Genomic DNA, 18979 nt, shown 5'->3' on the forward strand with positions numbered 1-18979 from the left:
CTCTCAGCCTTTCCTTGTAAGAGAGATGCTCCAGTCTCTTAGTCCCTTGATCATCTTCTTAGCCGTCCCCTGGACCTGCTCCAGGAGCTCCTTGTCTCTCTTGTACTGAGGAGCTCAGAACTGGACACAGCTCTCCAGATGTACCTCACCAGGGCTGAGCAGAAGGGCTGGGTCACAATGCTCTTCTAATGTACCCCAGGATACCTTTGGCCTTCCTGGCCACAAGGACACACTGCTGGCTCGTGGACAGCTCATTGTCCACCAGGACACCAAGGTCCATCTCCACAGAGCTGCTTTCCAGCAGGTGAGTCCCCAGCCTGTCTTGGTGCTTGGTGTCATTCTTCCCCAGGTGCAGGACCCTGCATTTGCCTTTGTTGAATCTCAGGCAGTTCTTTGCTGCCCATCTCTCCAACCTGTCAAGATCCCTTAGGGGCTGCGCAGCCCTCTGGGGTATCGCCACTCCTCCCAGCTTTGTGCCATCAGTGAACTTGCTGAGGAGGCACCTGCACATGTGGATGTCAGGTTTGACTGAATGGCCTGTAATCCAATTCTCCCCCATGAAGGCAAAGTCTACCTTCCTCCAGATTTTCCCCCTGATCTCCTGGGTCAGGGGTTCTTGAGAGATAGCCTTGGCAGTGAAGGCTGAAACAAAGAATGCATTCAGTATCTCAGCCTTTTCTGCAGCCTCTGTTGCAAAGGTCCCTGCTCCATTCAGTAGCAGACCCACATTTGCCACAGTTTTCCTGGTGTTATTGGTGTCTTTGAAGAAGCCCTTCTTGTTATTCTTGACATCCTTAGCCAGATTTAATTTCAAATGGACCTTGAACCCATTGTACACAGAATGCTGAATGTCCTGGACTGAATCTTAGTCTGACCCTAAATAGCCCTTCTGTAACACCAGTGAACCTCAGATAACAATTAGAGCAAGTGGAGAACAAGCTCACTGCTTGTCAGACTTTTAATCATTTCAGGTGGCTTTAGTGGCTTCAGGACATCCTAACCCAGAAGCTGTATTTTCATATTGTGTTTATTAGCCACTCTTGAACTCATCTCTTTAATATCTTTGCATGTGCTACTACAGCACAGAATTCTACAGATTTTAGCAATGTTCAGTGACAAAGTAGTGGGGTTTTGGTTTTTGGTTGGTTTTTTTTTTTTTTAAGCTATTTGTCACTAGGATAGTGTTTTCTCTAGAAAATTTCACTTCATCTGACATAAATATCTGAGTTGTCTTAATACCAAGCAATGTCTGCCGGATGGCAAGTTCTCTCTAGATTCTGTGTTATAGTTGACAGCAAATGAAAGTTTTGCAATTGTTTCACTCACATATACTGAATTATCCATTTGAATGAAAAGTACACCTGGTACTTTTACTCACTTGGTGTATGTTCAGTTGTGTTTTCTGTTGTCCACACCACTTTATTTTGTCATAACTTGGGTTTTTACATGACAGGACTGCTATAATTACTTGTCTTCTAAGAGCAGTGTATATGAAATTACATCCTAGGTGAACAATTAGGCCTACTTAAAATGGAAAAAAAAAAGAAATATTCAGAGGGTTATTCATGTCAGGGTTTTTTTTCTTTACTCTGCAAATTAGTATTTTTCTCTCACTTTTTTTTATCTGTCTCTTCCTTACAGCATCAGCCACTATGTGCTGGTGATGTCACTGACCATATTTATGATGGTGATGAATGGACTGGCCCAGCTGTTAACCACACGGAGACTTGGACTTCCCAGAAGGAATAAGCACCATTCCATGTGATGAAGCATCCTCAGACTTCCTCTGAAGCAGCCTCCAGCTCTGGAATGTAAATAAGGGTTAATGGACTGGAGTGCCAAAATCCCATCCAGCAATTGGAGTGCTGTGCTGATACAGATTAAATGCTGTCACATGACTGAAATTTGCATTTGAGGGTTGCCATTTAGATACCAGTGGGAATATGGGATTAAAAAAAGCCTCTGATTATTCTTCAAGTGTACACATTTCTTGAACACGACAACAGCACAAAATTCTTATTTTAAAATACATAGGCAGCTGTCTTTTGGGTTGTGTTTTTTGGGGAGGTGTTTTTCTTTTTTTTTTTGTTGTTATAACTTGGCTGCCAGCTGTTTGTTTATACATGCTCTCATTAGGAGTCTGCAAAGTTCTAGCTTAGTTTCATGTCTTGCATAAGCAGCTCCCAGACTAAGGAATGGATGGAATCAGTCTGGGCAGGTGGCTGGTTTGTGTGTACCTGATGTGGCACACATGTTGGAATATCTTCGAAATGGGCCGTGCTTTTTGCCAGCCCTGCCAGCGTGCCTGTGAGCATATCTTGAGGCAGGTTAAGGCTGGTGTGCTGTGAGGCTGTTGCTGTAAGACAAGGTCTTTCAGCTCATCTTGCTGTGAATTGCTGCTGCTGACTGGGCTCTCCTGCTGCTTCCTGAGCTTGGGCAGGCTGAGCAGGATGACACTCATGATCCAAATGAAAAGGAAGCTGGTTAAATAGCAGTCAAATTCCCTGGGCCAGCTCATGACAGGGTGGGCAGGAAGGTTAGGGCTGATTGTTTCCATAGCAGCCCAGAGTTAGATCAGCACAAAGAGGTCATGAAACTGCAGCTGGATTTGCTGGTTTTCAGAAAGTGAAGCCATGTGGAGGCTTTTTTTTTGTTTCCTTGTTTTTCTTTCCACTTGTATTCTGCTCCATTACTGTAAGTGTCAGTAATGGCTGCACAATGAATCTAATGCAGATTCCTTGGTTACTGATTACAAGTGAGAAGCAAGAAAAAGAAAAAATGTTGTTCATTCTGGCCTATTCTATGATGGCATCACTAAGAATTGTGCTGTGTAATATCCCCGTGTCACACTCCCAAGTGGCAGCCAGGCCTTTCTATTCAAGAGCTGATACATATGGTGCATGATCCTGGCAGCAAAGGCTACACATCCATCATGGGGGCTTCTCCAATGCTCTTTCCAGCCATCTGGCATTTGGCCATGGTCACATGTCTCTTAACATTCTGAAAACTAGTCATCCCTCTGCAGGAAGTTTGGCTGGGAAAAACCAGTTACAAGCCTCCATCTGCTTCTTAGGTACTAGAAAAAAAATGGCATCACGGGCCTGCAGTCATGCAGCCTGCAGTGCAGCTTCAGAGTACCTTGTGAGAGTATCTGAGTACTGTTAAGGGAGTAATTTTTTCCACTAGGTGGTGGTCCAGTGGTCTTATTGGGCATGTTGCCTCACAGCTGGCCTCAGTTACAGCAGATATTTTGCATTTGTTACAGGCTGTACCTGCAGACTACACACCTAAAGGTGGACACATGCCTGGTGCTGGTGGTTGTATCCTACAGCCAGGGAAAGGAGCAGCCATGAGCAGCTGGAAAGTTGCCACTACAGCACAGTCTGTGTATAGGCATGGGAATGTGCCACGCTTGTTCCAGGATCCAGTGAGTGTCTGCTGTGGAGAGCTATCCTCGCCTTAGCCTCGCTCCACAAGTATCTACAGCATATACTCTGTCATTGTGGGTACTCACTGCATCCTCAGCTTTCTGTGCCCTAGCTGATGTCTTAAGACTTCTGGCCACAGTGTTTCCCTTCAGTACACAAAGCTCTAAGCCATTGACCATCCCAGTCTCCATTGCTGGAGTGACTGCTTTGCAGAACTTCTGTTTGTAGAACAAATTCACTCATGGGAGCAGCTGAACAGCTGGTATCGATGTGAGTGAAGTAATTGACTGAAAAATTGGGAATGTGGGACTCACATGGCTGCCACCCCATAAGTCACACCTTCTGCAAGCTCATCAAAACTTCTTGTTATTTTTGACAAGACCAAATGGATGTCCTACCTATTGGGAGGTAGATACTGCTGGCACTGCAGGGTCCCTGGGAGAATGCAGAGGAGTTCGAGCCTAACGCCTTTTTTTACCACAGGGGGCTGGTAATAAAACAGCATCTCAGCCCACTGCATCTGGTGCTGCTCATCTGTGGTGGTAGGAATAATCTGTGTACTGTGGTATGCAGGCGAGTGGAAATGAACGTGCAAAGTACAACCTGCATCAGTTACTCTTTCTGCTTACTGTTTCCATAGCACCTTTTTCTACAAAGTGAGTTTTGTTTCTTACATCATTCCTTGTTAGAGAACAAAGGGGACAATGAGCACAGGGGAATATGCAATATGCAATTTGCAATATGTGTGTTGTTTGTCCCCAGTGCTGCTCTGCAGGCGTTTGTTCTTGTTTGCCATTTGCTCTGGTTGGGCCATGGTGGTAGCAACCTCAGCTGCCCTTTCCCTTTCCCCCTCCAGTTCCTTGCATCTCTGTGCTATTTGTGAATTCAGTTTCTATCAGAGGCCACAGGAGTGCTGGAGAGCAGCTCTCATGGAGAGGCAGGATTGGCTGTGCTATTCTCGTGTCTCCCCAGGGGAGGCTCTTGCCGGAGTCTTGGCCCACACTTCTGGGTTGACTCCAGCATGGAGAGGTGTCAAAAATTCTCCCACTCAGCTACTTTACACAGCCCCATGGGGTGTGTGACAAAGTCAATTCTTCCCTCCCACAGATGTGTGTTTACCAGAAACAAATGGCATCGGCAATAAAACATCCTCCCCAACCTTAGCAGCTAAGGTAGGGAGTAAAATTCTGTGTTTGGATGAGTTTAAGCTTTCTTTTGTTCTACTTGTGGGTCTTCAAGCATCATCATCCCTCTTCATGGGGTCCTGACAGGATTCAGGTGACAGAAGGGGGTTCTGAGCTAGCAGAGGCTTCCAGCACCACGTGAAGGACATGAAGGCAGAATTTACCCCAAGCTCTTCTGCCTGCCTTCTTTCACCTGCAGCAGAGCTGCACACTCTGACACTGGAGCAGGTGAGGCTTCAGAGGATGAAAACATCAGGCTGGAAAAGACAGGTGGTGTAATGCAAGAGAAACTATACTGAAGAGCAGCTGATACAAAGGTCTCATAATCTTCAGCACTAGGAATTGTTCTCTGCTTTTTTGTTATCAAAGCTGTACACAGCAGCCTTTTGATATCTGCCCAGGGAGTGAGCTGTTTTTGCAGAAATGATGAAGCCTAGATCGTATCAAGACCTCTTATGACTCAAACTAAATAACTTCCCCTTCTCCCTCACAGAGTAAATCAGATTTTACAAGCTCTGGCGATTTCAATGCATGCCGTGCCTGTTAGTTGTAAGTCTGGTACAGTCTTCACATTTTTGAATGAGAACTATGATATGAATGAACATTCATGGTCTCACCCAAACCTTAAACTGCAGTGTCTGGTTTGGAGAAGCCACAATGCAAATGTTTTTTCATCTCTTACGACCCCAGCTAATTTGTAAGGATGCAATGCTCGTTACTTCTCCAGATTGTTTGTGTGAACCCTGAAGACCCTTTTCCTGTGGCTTTGGAATGGTGGGGATACTTCACCCAGATGTCTTTGGTAAAAAGGATGAGAATGTGGAGGGTGCCATGCTTCTGCATCTGATAGATGTGGGGCACTGTGAGCAGGAGCCAGCTGAAGATAATATTTTTGGGAGCAATAGTTGTGGTAGGGAAAGAAGAACTTCTGTGTTGCAGCTGCTCTGGGGTGTGCTGTGTGTCACAGTGGTGGGACATCTCCAGATGCCCCCTTCTCCATCATCACATGGCTTCATCCAGCCTGAAGGTGGAAAACTGTCTTCTCCTGTGTGTTGTCTTTGGAAAGCTGCTGGTGAGCTTCTGTGGCTGGGGAAGGTCTGGGAACCTGGCTTGCAGAGCTGCCAGCTGTGTGGTACAGCCCCAGGTCAGTCCTGATTATCCATCCATGAGACAGGGCTTGTGGTGAGCTGGGACTGACCATCACAGTAGCTGGCAGTCACCAAATTATTTGCAGTCCTCTCTGGCCTCTCTTGGACTAGTTATGTTTGTCAGGATGTGAAGTGTTGAGTCCAGTTCATCTACTTATAGAGGCTCTGAATCCATCTGCTTCCTGCAAGATCTCCCTCCTCACCCCAGGGCAGGGCACAGTATTTTAGCATTTGAGGACTGAAAAGAGGAAGAAGATGGCTGAAAACATGGCAGTCTCCCTCTTCCCATGACCTTTGAAATCAAGCTTGTTGATATTTTCATTGTTTGTTTATTTATTGACTTATGCTTGGCATAACTTTCTAACTTTGATGGTGGATAATGTAAAGGCAATGACAACACACCTTGTTATGTTTGCATTTTATTTTCCATGTGAGTTGTAAGAGCAAATGCCTCTAATGTTACGTAAGGTGAAGTTGACTTAAAGGTTTACCTTTTGCCCAGGTTAATACTGCTGACAAACCTGTTAATAATGGCTGGATATCATCCAGTGCTTTCTCTGCAATGGGGAGAAAAAACACCAGACCAAGTTCCCCCCAGCTGTCTGTGACTGTAGTGAGACATGGCCAGGGATGGAGCCCACTTCTGCTCTGAATTTCCTGCCATCTGCACCCTCCCTCTCGGGGTGTCACCTCTGCTGCAAGGAGGCCCTTCCTGACCTGAATTGTCCTGTGACCCAATGTACAGCCACCAACTTCTGTACACCCAATGCTGAGGCCAGCGGTTGAGTGAGGGACAGGGTAATGTAGAGTCAGGCCTGGGGAATTTAAATTTAAATCACTGCAAAAGCAATCACACCTGGGTCCAAAGTTTTTGCCTCAAAGTGAGAAAGTAGGAGAAATATGAGAAAGCCACGTGTCAGTACCACAGCTCTTCACTGTTCCCACTGCCCCCTCTTCCTTCTCGAGGGGTTTGCAGCTCCAGTAGTACCTGCCCAAGCCTGGCTCCAAGCTTCAGCAACCACAGGCTGATCCAAAGGGCACATGTCTAGTAACAAACATTGTACAAGTGAGCCACTGGCATTTAGGGCTGGGGAAACCTCTGACCAAGACTTGGACTCCTCTAATTAAACTTAGCTTATCACTCTTGTGGAAATGCTGAAGGACAAGGCATTCTCAAAGCAGTTCTCATATTGACTTTCTGTGGAGTAACCTTTATAGATCTCAATAGAGGTGGCCTTTTAGTGATGGACATCATTATTCTGCCTTCTTGGCATGTGAGGCAGTGCAAGACAAAAACTGCAAAGTAATTTCAACAGAGGCTGAAATTTGGTGGCCTGAGTTGCAGTGAGCACACAAGCAGAGAGAGACTCTGAAAATGCTGTGATTTTATTTTTGTATCAATTTCCATATTAAGTTAAGAGACACTAGAACTTAATGTACAAAGCACTGTGTGGTGGTTTGACAGGAAATGTGTTTTTTGGGATGCTGTGTTTTTGGCCAATGGATATTCAGGCTTTAATATTGGCATTTAACCTGGCCATTGAGACATGGACACGCCTCTGAGAACACGGGGTTAAAAGCAGAGCTCTCCCCTGGGAGGGCCCTCTTGGGTTTCCGGCGGGAAAGAGTTCGGGTCTCTCCCCCGGCCCAGCTGCTGGCTGGGCAGGGGGAGGGGAAAGCCATGTGGCCGAGAGAGGTAGGCCTGAGCCCCGGGGTGGAAGGGTGGAAGAGAGAAAGAGAGAGAGAGACACCGGGAGCCATCGGGTGCCCCCCCGAGAGACAGAGAGAGAGAGAAAGAGCCGCTGCCTGAGACTGTGACCTTGAAGCTTGATAAACATGGGCCTGTGCCGGCAGCACGGCTGGGACGGAGAAGAAGGGGGGGGTTCAGCCGGCCACTTGTAGGAGCTTTTAACCCCTTTTTGGAAAATGAGAACTTTACAGAACATTGACCTTTCCTAGAAGATAGAGTGGAAGATGAGGAAGAAAATGGGCCAGTGTGAGAGAGGTCTGGGCAAGCGAGAGATAGTAGAAGAGTAGAGAAGAATCCTAGTGGGAAGAGATGATGGAGTGGCTTTTGCTGGACTCTTTTTGTATAGCCATGGACAGACCCATGTTCCTTGTGATACAGAGACTGCATTCTAGGGGGAGGCAATGGCCTCAGAGCCAAGAGGGTTCAGTGTTGATGCCCCTCGGCCCCAGGGGGTGAAAAAAATATGGGGGGGACAGGTGTCCCAAAGGAGAGATTGTGGGGACAGGTGTCCCAAAGGAGAGACTGTGCCTTTTTTTGGATCGGGACAGAGCATCCTTAAAAGACAACCCTAGAAGCAGTTCTGGTCCGTGTTCAGTGGTGAGAGCACTGGACATGAAAAGGAAGAAGTCACGACGGCAGATGTACTCCGGGCGGTGCCACGAGTGACACGGAAACACACGAGGCTTCAGCTGTGTTTCCAGGGGAAGCCCATGGCACAAGAAGGACTCCTCTCCTCTTGATGAACTGAGGATTGATTGTTTGAAGGGTGGTGCAGGACTGAGAGTTGGTGATTTGAGGGACAAATGTATTGAGTTGGAAATTTGGTGGGGGGAGGAGGAAATGCATTTGTGAAGTTTTCATTTTCCCTGTGTATGTGTGTTCCTTTTTCTTTGTAGTTGTAGAGTAGTTAATAAAATTCTAGTTCTTTTTTCCCTAAGTAAGAGCCTGCTTTGCTTATTCCTGGTCACATCTCACAGCTGAAACCAGGGAGAAGGTATTTTCATGGGGGCACTGGCATTGTGCCAGTGTCAAACCATGACACACTGCTATCCAGAACTATATTTAGCTGCTCAGATATTTGTGTCTCCATCTCACTAGATCTCCAGAAGTGAGTGGATATTTTCCATCAAGGGTTTGTTATATCTGACCTACTGTGAAAGGAAAATATCTGTTTCACCACCATGCATTTTTCCATACAAGTGGCATCTTTCTGTGTCTTTTCTAACCTACTTTAACAGTATATTTCCTTCAAAATGCTACAAACTTACTTGCTGTAATGTAACTTGGTAATTAACTGGTGGTTACAACCAAAAGAAGTTAACATGCATGTAATTTTTAAAGAATTACATAGTGCAGGAAAACCTTCTAGTATTTAGGATGATGGCCAAATCTCCATCCAGGACCTGAACTGAACATAAGCTTTCTTAAATTTGTCTAAGGCTCCTAATTTCCTGGGGCTTCACTTCCCCACTAATCCCAGAACAGCCATGCAGTGAACCCTGCCTGAGATTTCTTTTTCCCAATCATGAGGGTTTCCCTGGAGGGTCCCTCCTGCCTTTACTTCTCCAGCAATCTGTGTCCTGTTGGCCCAGGACCTGATCTGCCAGCCCAACTCTGCAGGAGAATCTTAGGAGCATTTTGCAGTCACAGGACCCAAACCCAGGACAGTTCAGGGGACGAGTTTTGTCCTGTTCAGTGGGTCATGGTGGCAGCCGGTCTATCACGGGAGGGCCCATTTGCTTAGATTGCTGCTTCTTTCTTTGTTTGTTAAGAGTTGGATTTTTCGTTAATTTACACTTAAAGCTTGAGGTTTAGTTTTTTTTCAAGTAATGATTGTGAGACCAGCTGTCAGCATTAATTTGTTTTAATATGACTCAATCTGAGTAGTGTTCAAGCTTCCTCTTAGACAATGTAGCTGACTGAGGGTTTTTTTTCAGGCAGTTTGCTTGACAGAGAATAAATTTTTACAAAAAAGTGCTCTACAGAGCAAGGGAACAGACTCTGTCATTTTCCCTTCCTGCTGCTCATTTCTTGCAAAAGTACCTGACATCTGGGGAAAAGCAGCCTTTTCATTAGCGGGTGCATGGAAGGCCCACGGGCAGGAGCACAGAATAACTGGCTCTGCAATTTATAGAACTGCAACTAATTGTGTTTTAAAGCTCTGTTTCAGTGAGGCACCATTGCTGCCTATCATTCCAATAAATATATTGGAACTGAATGGCAGTAACTATGTTTTCTCTCCTTGTGGCAATTTTAATTCTTTGTGAAAAATCACGGCAGCTGTGAGTTTTCTGAATACAAAGCAACAGAGCACAGGTAAGTGGAGGTGACATTCCCCTGTAGTTCACAGCAATTAACCTCAGGAGGGAAAGAAAAATTAAAATGGTCACTGGTGTTTGGGAAAATTACCTTGTGATGCATTGCAAATACCCTTGTAGGCAGTGATTTACCTTAATCTATGCCAAAGTTATGCAGATATGCTTACGATGGGTTTGACAGCTTGATCCCTTTCTCACTCTGGGAGTGGAGGAGGAAGATGAATTGGTGTACATGCTTCTAGAGGCAAAATGTGTGATACTTGTCAGGTTAGAGCTAACTGGCATTATTTATTTGCTTACTTTGCAAGTCTGTGAATGTGCCTCACCATTAAGAAGACGAACACGGTAATGATTCTGTTTAATTAAGGGAGAAGTTACTTTCTTGCCAGTTCTAAGTGTCGCTTGATCTATCTGAGGTGTCACAGGACTGGAGAACTGCAAAGGGCTGAGGAAGCATTATTTGTGCTCAGTGCGTGGAGCTTTATGAAAGCAATTTACATACTTGCACACTGAAGCATAACTACCAGAACATAAGCGGGGTGATAAATGATTAACTATAAAAGATTGGCAGCTTGGGCAAAAATCCAGCAGAGCACTTAAGCATGTGCTTAACTTCAAACAACCTGGCCCTGCTTGCAGTGTCAGGACCTCTCTTAAGTTCGGGAATCTGCTCCTGCACTTTAGTTAAATGTGTGCTTAAGTGACCAGGAGGACCAGAGTCTGGCTAAGCGAGCATGTAAACAGGAAAAGCTTTCTCGTAGAATGCTTTTAAATCGGGATGGCAGCTGTAAGCAGGTCTGTAAACAGATCAGAGCTCAGCACAGATGGAGCATCCCCAGCTCCTATTGATGAAGTGGGAATTATCTGTTGCCTAGCATTTCTCAGACAAAGGGCAAAACCAGAGGTATTGCAGCAGAAGACTAATCTAGTCTGCCCATTTCAGCACAATGTTTTGTTTTGTGCATTTTGTTCTGCTTTGTTTTTAATTTTTGGGAACATAAACATGCTAAATATTTCATTGCTGTTCTGTGAAAATCATGCTCTGCTTTGGCCAAATGTTGCTTTCAGTAAATGGTTTAATTGAAAATGAGATTTGGCCAAAAAAATCCCCAAGAAACTCCCAGAAAACAAAACCCCCAACCTCCAAACAGTATTTTAATTTTCCAGTAATTGAGACTCTTCTCCAGCATTAATTTTGCACCCACCAAGAATCCTGTTAGTAATTTTGCTCCATTACAAGCCACTTTCTTACAGTGTATTTGGAAGTTCCTGTAGGTGGAGGATGAAGAAGCTGCTCTGAAGCACAAGTGTTAAGCAAAAGTTGAAGACCCAGATGAGGGTCATTCTGATGGAGCTGGTTTTGGTCTCCATGTAACAATTCAGGAATGTTTCCATGCCTCTGGGTGAAATTTACCAAATTAGTACTACAAATGAAGTCCACTGCTTTCTCCTTTTATCTCTTCTAAATGAGAACATTTGGGCTTTTGTCTGCTGTCAAAGTAACTTGCTCCTCGAGTTACCCATCCCACCTCCAGCAGATACCTGGGAGCAGTGGCTACTGTGCATTCACCAGGCATTCACTCAATCCTTGTGGGCTTTTATGTCACCACAAAGTGATACATGCTGCTGTTGTGTGTTCTTTCCATTTTGGGAAGCTTTTTGGCTCCATAATTAATTTTTTAAAATTTATTTTATCTCTGATGATATATATTTATCTCTTAAACCATGTCTGAAGTTCTTGGTGGTTGGGTGGAACTTAATTAAAGCGTGTCAGTGTGATGGTGTCTTTCATTCAGGAGACAAGAATGAAGATGATAATCTCCTTTTCTGGAATAAATATGAATGGATTCAATGCCCAAAACATAGGCTCTGGATAATTAACAAGAATCAGAAAAAGGTGAAAATATTTTTCCAGGGCTCAAATCAAGATCTAAGCAATAAGATAGCGTTACTGGAGTGTGTTGCCAGCCTGAATAGCCAGGAAACAGGTGGGAAAAATAGGATCTAGACAAGTCCTGGAGACAGAAAAAAAAATGTTGGAAATACAATTTGGAGAGAATGGCTGCAAATTCTCACAACAAATATGAGTGCAGATTAGAAAATTATAAATTACCTCTGAGTTGATTCAGATTGTCTTCAAGGCTTTTTGTATTTCTTTTTTCTTTTCAAAATCAACAGGTTTGCATCAAATTACCTGAATCCCTCAGCAATTTCTCCTCCTAATGGAGCTAAGTTGAAAGATGCTGAACAATGATCAAACAGCATGAGACACACCTACAATGAAAGCAGTCACATTTTTGTATCAGAGAGTGGGGGGGCTGGAGCTTTCTCCATATCTGTTTAAAGCATCAAAATGGGTTTCATGCTTCTGAAGGCATGGACCTTGGATATAAGCCAACAGCTGTCAAAATCCACAGGAATTTCCTAAAGCCTGTGGAAGCCAATGGATTGAAAGGTCAGTTGTAGATAGATCAACAGTCAAAGTGCTCTCTCAGGAGCATAAGTTAAAGGCTGGTTGTTACAAAATTCAAGTACTTACATTTTTTGTAAGTCTGCTATCATTCCTTTTTTACAGCTGGGTTTAATGTGTTGGACCTATACAGAAGTTGTGACTTTCCAGAATGTTATTGCAGGTGCCACATTGCTACAGCTTTTCCAGGTAATGCTTCAGGTGGCTGTGAGCTGATTGTCTTCTCATATTCAACCCACCCCACTCCCTCCAGCAAATCCTCCAGCTCCTTTGGTGTCAGATTTGAAATCCCAGTCTTTACTCAAAAGTCTTTGTGCATTGGTCAATGCACAAAGTGTGGGCAGGAGCAACACCTGGTCAGAACTCAAGAGGGGAAAAAACCACTAACATTGGTTTTCACGGCCAATCCTGGTTTCTTGGGAAGGAAGGTATATTGAGGTGGATTTTATCACTGGCAAATTAACCTGAGAATTGGTGAGGGATGTGGAAGAGGAGCTGACAACTCTTCCATTACCATTATTGAGTGGCTTTGCTTCTATTACTAAAGGAAACTACATACATATATTTATATATATATATATATATATATATATATATATATATATATATACATAATGTATATAATGTATATTTTTGGGGGGGATTTTTAGTCCTTTTCTTCTGGACTCAGACAATTAAGAAATCAGTAAATCACATAAATTCAGGAGAGGTAAATGTATTGTTTTCTGGTTTAAACCAGTTCTTTTGTGTTTTGTCTTGCCTGCAAAATCCTTCCCGTTTCTCAGATGCAGGATAAGTACGCAATATATGTCAGAAAATACGTGATAATAAATGTTTAACTGTGGTTTTCCATTGCATGTGCTGAAAGTAAGAAAAGGGGGAGGGGAAATAGACATGTTAATGATGTCCTATCATTATCATATTTGCTTAACCTAGCATGGGAGGAGGATGCATAATTACCTGGACAGAGACTGAGTATATTGACTTCAGCTATTCCTCAGCTGGAGCTGTTTTTCAGTGTGTGAGCACAAAAAGCTTTAAGGAATAATGCATAAAAATGCTATTATCCTTGGAAAAAGCTATATTCAGCTGTCTTGGCCATTATGTAGGTGAAAACACAATGGGTACCGTGACTGCTGAGTACATTTGCATGAGATTGGTTAAATCATCTAAGCAGAATGTCCCCCCTGTCTGTTTCACCCCATGATCAGATGCTGGGGAGCCTGAAAGCAAAAGTAGAGAGAGGATGCAACACTGCACGAGCACTTCCATTATTTTTCTCTGATTAAAGAGGAGGCACAAAAGGTGGGGAGGGACTGGCTATTCGTGGGAAATGCCAGTGGGGAAGAGTGGTACCTCTGGGTTCTGTCGCAGTGTGCAACTTTGGGTACCTTGATAAAGTGTCTGGGATCACTTTTTTGAGCTTGATTTAATTTTTAACAAACTGTCAGGACACAAAAATTCCCATTTCAATCCACAGCATTCAGTAGAAGGGTCAGTTCTTCCCCTGTGAAATGGGAATTGTTTGAAAGGATGACCCACTCACACTTAATCCCTTCTCCAAAAGGTTAATAGCCTACCTGGACATGAAGGGCAATTTCCTTTGTACTTGCAGCAGGAATCTGATCTCTGTTGGGGTTTCTGGGAATATCAGTGATGCAAATAATACCCCCTCCAGCATCAATGTGAGTGCCATTTGCCAAGTTGTGACTGCCTGGTGCCGATAAGGTACAATGTTATTGCTGGATCCAAGACAGACCCTGGCCTTGCTGATGGATGAGGCTCCTTCTCTGGGCTGCATTTGTGTGGTTCCAAAGCCTTTGCAGGGAATTTAGAGAATATGTCCCCAGGATGTTGTGCTTTGGAAAACAGGCATAGGGATTGGAGCATGTTAGCTCAGCTGTGGTTTTACTGGCAGTATGGGACATGAAATAACACAAAGTTTTCATTTGGCCATTGAAATGACTAAATAGAAGTACTTTACCACTTAGGGAGTGTTACATTCTTGTCGTGTCTCAGCATTTTCAGATACAACAGATGAAACAAATTAAATTATGCAAGCACTAAAAGAATGCATTGTTAGCCCCATCTTTAACTTGCCTGCAAATAAATAAACAAACAAAAATAACTGACGTGTAAGGTACTGTGGGTGGACTTTTTGCCTTGTGCTGGTCCATGGAACAGATATACATGTGTGTGCATCTGTAAGTGACCCATAAAGTGTTCCTGCTGCACATGTTGCCTGCTGGGTCTTATAGTGTAGGAGAAACCACATGACTGCACATCCCTTATTTGCATTCCAGTTGTATACAGATTTGGCAATTTGTTTATGCAGTTGAATATATGTAATTATCAATAACAGAGCCCACAATAAGTCCCAATTAAAGTTGCCTCAGGAATCTTCCTTTATGTTGTGCTGGTTTCTGTAGATTTAAACACTCAGCATTAATGATGCATTAATGTTGTTTTCTCTTGTGTTTTGGGGGTTTTTGGTTTTTGTTATTTTTGTTTGTTTTTGTTGGTTTTTTTTTTTAATTCAATGCTGTGTTTGCAGTATATAATCTCCCATTTATTTTGTTCTCTTTGCTCAGCAGGGACACTTTTTCCACTGACTCTTTATGAGACTTCTTCATGGGTACGAAAGCCATTTATCTTTATTAGTTGTATATTTTGCTCATCACCTCTCTTGCATTTATGAATTAAATATTTATTGATTTTTTTTCCACAAAGAAGAATGCCTCGCTTCTCAGTAAGAACAATTACCAGCAGCTATGCACAGAGAACCGTAAGCAAAGCAAACCTTCATTACTTCTGCATGCACTTCCATGTCAGAAGTGACGGGAACTGAATCTGTCTTTTAATGGAGATCCTTGTAGGGCTGGGTATTTTCTTTCCAGGAGTCTGTATAATGGGCTGTGAAAGAAGAGATTGCATCTGTTTGTTTTGTTTGGTTTTTTTTTTTTTGCTTTGTGATACACAAGCAAAATTGAAGGAATTTTTCATCTCTTCTCCACTTTTTGCTTGTAATCTCATCAAACTGATAGGTATTCATCCTGATATCATATGAAACCATTATAACTGAAAGTGATTAGCTTACTCTCAGTTTTTCATTAATTAATTTTAATGCTCAAAGGATAAGTGTGATCAGCTGCCAGATATTGCTGCATGAAGCCTACAGCCCTGACTGGATCTTGCTGCAGGAATGTGTGTAACCCTGTGCTGGAAATGGTGTGTTCGTGCAGCATACAGGACAAATCCCCATCACCTCTGAAAACAGAGAGATTGTTTCCAACCTAGATAATATTCCTTCAAACTGCAGCCAAGGAATTTGATGTTGAGTCTCTATCTAAAGCATGGAAATGCCTTGTCAAAGAAAGCAGTCACAGAAAATGGCTTTGAAATTGTTTCCTCTCCCCAGCAATATCCTCTATTGTTTGAAGTTATGTCCCGTGAGCAGAAGACCTGGTGGACCCTGGGAAGACTGTGCCTGTGCTCCCTTCCCCTGGCTGCCTGGCCATGTTCCTCAAGTGTCCAGGTGGGGCCATCCAGACAAATGGCGTTGCTGACCCACTGCCCAGTCTTGGCCATGTGCTTTTCCCTGGGACCTCTTATTCTCCCAGACTCCTATGTCTCATCAGTCATGTGGAAGTTCAATTGTTTTTGAGACTTATACCTCTGAGACTCCTTTGAATTCAGCTGAAATTGGCTGAGAGAGAGAGGCAGAGAAGGATGAAGTCTTTATTCCTGAGGACACAGGCTAATAACTCTGGCCTCCTAATGACCATCCTTCTCTCCCCTCCCTTATGGCAGCCCTTGCCAATTGGAAAATAAAGTCAACTCATGCCCTCTGGCAGAAATCGTTTAGGTGGATCACCCTTTTTTGGGCCTCTGAAGTTTTTGCCTCTGCACTTTGTGATCCAAATGGGCGAAAACTAACCCTGTCCCACTGTTCACTACTGACTTCCTTGAACTTGGAAGGGGGCTATGAAGACCTGAGCTTTGGCTTTTTTTTTCTCAGTCTTGACGGTGTTCAGGAAAGAAAGGGAGCTTCTGTGCCCTGTGGGGTTGCTGGGTGCAAGTCTCCTGTGCTGGGCTGTGTCTGTGGCTGGAGCTCAGACCCTCATGAGGGAGCTATTATGCCCCTCCTGAGTGCACATGCAGATGTAGTGGCTTTTTTCAACATCTGTTTTTCAGCTGGGATGGCACCACTGGCATCAGTATAAGGACAGACAAGGAAATGTGGGTAAAAGCCCTTTTGCCCAGGATCATTCACTGAGGGATGCATTGGGTTTAACTCTAGTGAAGCCAGCAAGCTCAAGTGGCTTCATGTTGGCTGCATTTTTCAGTGGACTCCCATAAAAACACTTTTTCTTTTGCCAGCACTTGGAGATTTGCTTCTCTTTTTCAAGAAATAGAAACATAGAGAGGAAAAAGCCTTTCCTCAGCAGTGCTGTTGACACAGCCACGGTTTTCATTATCTGCACTTTTCTTCTGTGGCAGCAATAATGTCACCTCCGTGGTCTCCTCGGGGCTCTCCTGACACATCAGCCAAATGCCCAGAGCAAGATTTCCAGGAATGGCTTTTGACAGGAAGGGCAGCTCCTGCCCCGCAGCTGTGGCGGCTCTTGCAGTGCCTGAGCCTGACCGAGGCCTGTGCAGGGCGAGCACTGAGGCGGCTCAGGCATCGCCGGGCCTTGCCTGCGCTCCTCAAAACACCCCTCAATCTGCTCTTCTTGTGGGACTGCCCCCCCCTCACTCCTGATGGATTCCTTTCTCTCTGGGGCTGCAGCCCTGCGTTTGCTGTTCTGAAGCACCTCTGTAGTGATCAGCTCAAAGAAGGCAGCAGAACTGAAGGTGATTTTCTGCGTGTCATGGCTGAGGAGGTTTGGGTTAACGCTTTCTTGCCAGGCACAGGCCGCACAGGCCATCCAAAGCTGGGATCTGATTAGTCATCCTCCTACAATTTAAACTCTACTGGTAATGCATCTTCATTTTATTGTTTCTACTTCATTCTATTGTTTCTATTTCAGTAAATCCTTTCTTTGCAAGATGCTTTCCTCTAGCTAAGGGTGTGTCTCCCTTCATGGAGGTGACCATGCCACTGGGATAAATACCCCTGAGGGGCAGGAACCACAGTGCCAGGAGGTCCAACTGGAAGCATTGCTGCCCTTTGATGTTAAAAAGCCCAGCTTGTATGATAAGGTGAACAATCCTCATTGAAATACCCACATTTCATCTCTCTGTCCTCCCCCAGTGGTATTTCTAGGGTGAGGGGTTGCAGTGGGAAGACCCCATCCCTTGAGTTACCAGGGTGCTGGGATGCTCTCAGGAATGCAGAGAGAGGAGGTTAGCTCCATATCCTTTGTTGCTACACTTTACCCCCCGGGCAAAACCAGGTTCCAGTATTCCAGGGGCACTTGGGTCTCAACAGGCCCGTGCCCACGAGGAAGAGCCCAGGGCTGTGCAGCAGCTTGGTCGCTGCCTGTTGGAAATGGCCTGGCTCTGCCTGACAGTGAGTGATACATTCTCCCCTGGCATCAATCCAGGCGCAGCTTCTCCTGTGTCAGGTTTGTGATGAAAGATACTCTCCTCTGCCACCTCCTTCTCCTCCTCCCCAGGACTGACTCTTTGAAAACTGTGGCTGCCTTTCAAAAGCCGGCTGTTAAAACGCTGGCTGCTAAAAGAGATAACAGCGCGCCTGCCCATGAAAGCCAACCATCCTGGGTGAGCTCATGGGAAAATCTGATCTAACCTGCCTGTCTGAGCAGTATTTATAAGCATTGCTACCCAAGGATTAGGCAGCCCAGCTGCACTGATGTAGTCAGTAAAAGCAGCTGTTTATATTTCAAACTTTCTGATGCAGCAGGGTTTTATAAAAAAGTCACAAGGCCACACTTTTTTTTTTAAATACTTTTTTTTTCTTTTTTTTTGGACAAAGCCTCTAGAGGAACAAGCAGTACTTCAAAACACTGCTGCCTCCATTTATTTAAACATTTCAGGATCTTACTGTCATGTCCCCACCCCCTATCCCAAACCTCAGCAAATAGCAAGCTTTATTTTTGACACTGAAAAGGAAGCCAGGGTGCATTCAACAGAGCCTTGCAGGATGCAAATTCCTACAGTTGCACCTATGGTGGGCATGTGGAGCTGATTTTCACCAGCTGATGAGCTTTAACTGCCAGTGCACTGCTGACTGTAGAACTGAGGTTTCAATCAGGTCTGGCCAAAACACAGCTGGTTTATCCCTCTCCATTTGAACAGCTGTGCCCCTGGGCTATGCATTTCAGCTGACTTGTTTAGACAGAGGGGCTGGAGAATGATGAGAAGCAGCTAGGAAATAAGAGCCCAAGAGGTGGGATTGCTGGGGTCTTCCTGATGGTTCCAGTGGTCTTCCTCCTGCCTCAGGCTCCTTCAGGTAGGTGTCCTGAGCTCCTTCTGTATGGGGGTTTGGTATGTGGCTTTTATCCTGAGGCAGAGAGGCTTCCAGCACTGCTCATGGATCTGTGCTGCACACCCTTTGTGCCCAGGGTCCTTCCCACCCCCTTCTGAACATCAGAGGGGCTCCCTTGCCCAGCTGCTCTTGAAGGAGCTTTCCTCCTCTCTGGGGAAATTTGTGATATTGCGGTAATGTTTTAGGGTTTTTTTTTTTAATTTGGCTGTTGTTTGTTGTTAAAGCATACT

The 18979-nt window shown here is 44.5% G+C and overlaps 2 protein-coding genes across 4 annotated transcripts in view; both read left to right on the forward strand.

Moving 5' to 3' along the window:
* The window catches only part of PIGN (phosphatidylinositol glycan anchor biosynthesis class N), a 104751-nt gene extending 98590 nt beyond the window's left edge, over positions 1 to 6161 (forward strand). For 2 of the 3 annotated variants that reach the window (XM_077181846.1, XM_077181854.1), the window contains exon 30: positions 1642 to 1972. In XM_077181846.1, coding sequence (XP_077037961.1) covers positions 1642 to 1765 — 124 coding nt within the window. In that variant the 3' untranslated portion in view covers positions 1766 to 1972. Of the gene's footprint in view, positions 1 to 1641; positions 1973 to 3265 lie in introns of those variants that run through there. The other variant, XM_077181850.1, reaches the window with a different exon arrangement.
* A 2396-nt stretch (positions 6162 to 8557) lies between these two features.
* RNF152 (ring finger protein 152) overlaps positions 8558 to 18979 on the forward strand; it is an 88786-nt gene continuing 78364 nt past the window's right edge. The window contains exons 1-2 of the mRNA XM_077181860.1: positions 8558 to 12283; positions 12404 to 18713. The gene's annotated coding sequence lies outside the window, so the exon portion shown is untranslated. The remainder of the gene's footprint in view (positions 12284 to 12403; positions 18714 to 18979) is intronic.

This window comes from Agelaius phoeniceus, chromosome 1, assembly GCF_051311805.1.
Source record: "Agelaius phoeniceus isolate bAgePho1 chromosome 1, bAgePho1.hap1, whole genome shotgun sequence".
Classification (NCBI taxonomy): Eukaryota; Metazoa; Chordata; class Aves; order Passeriformes; family Icteridae; genus Agelaius; species Agelaius phoeniceus.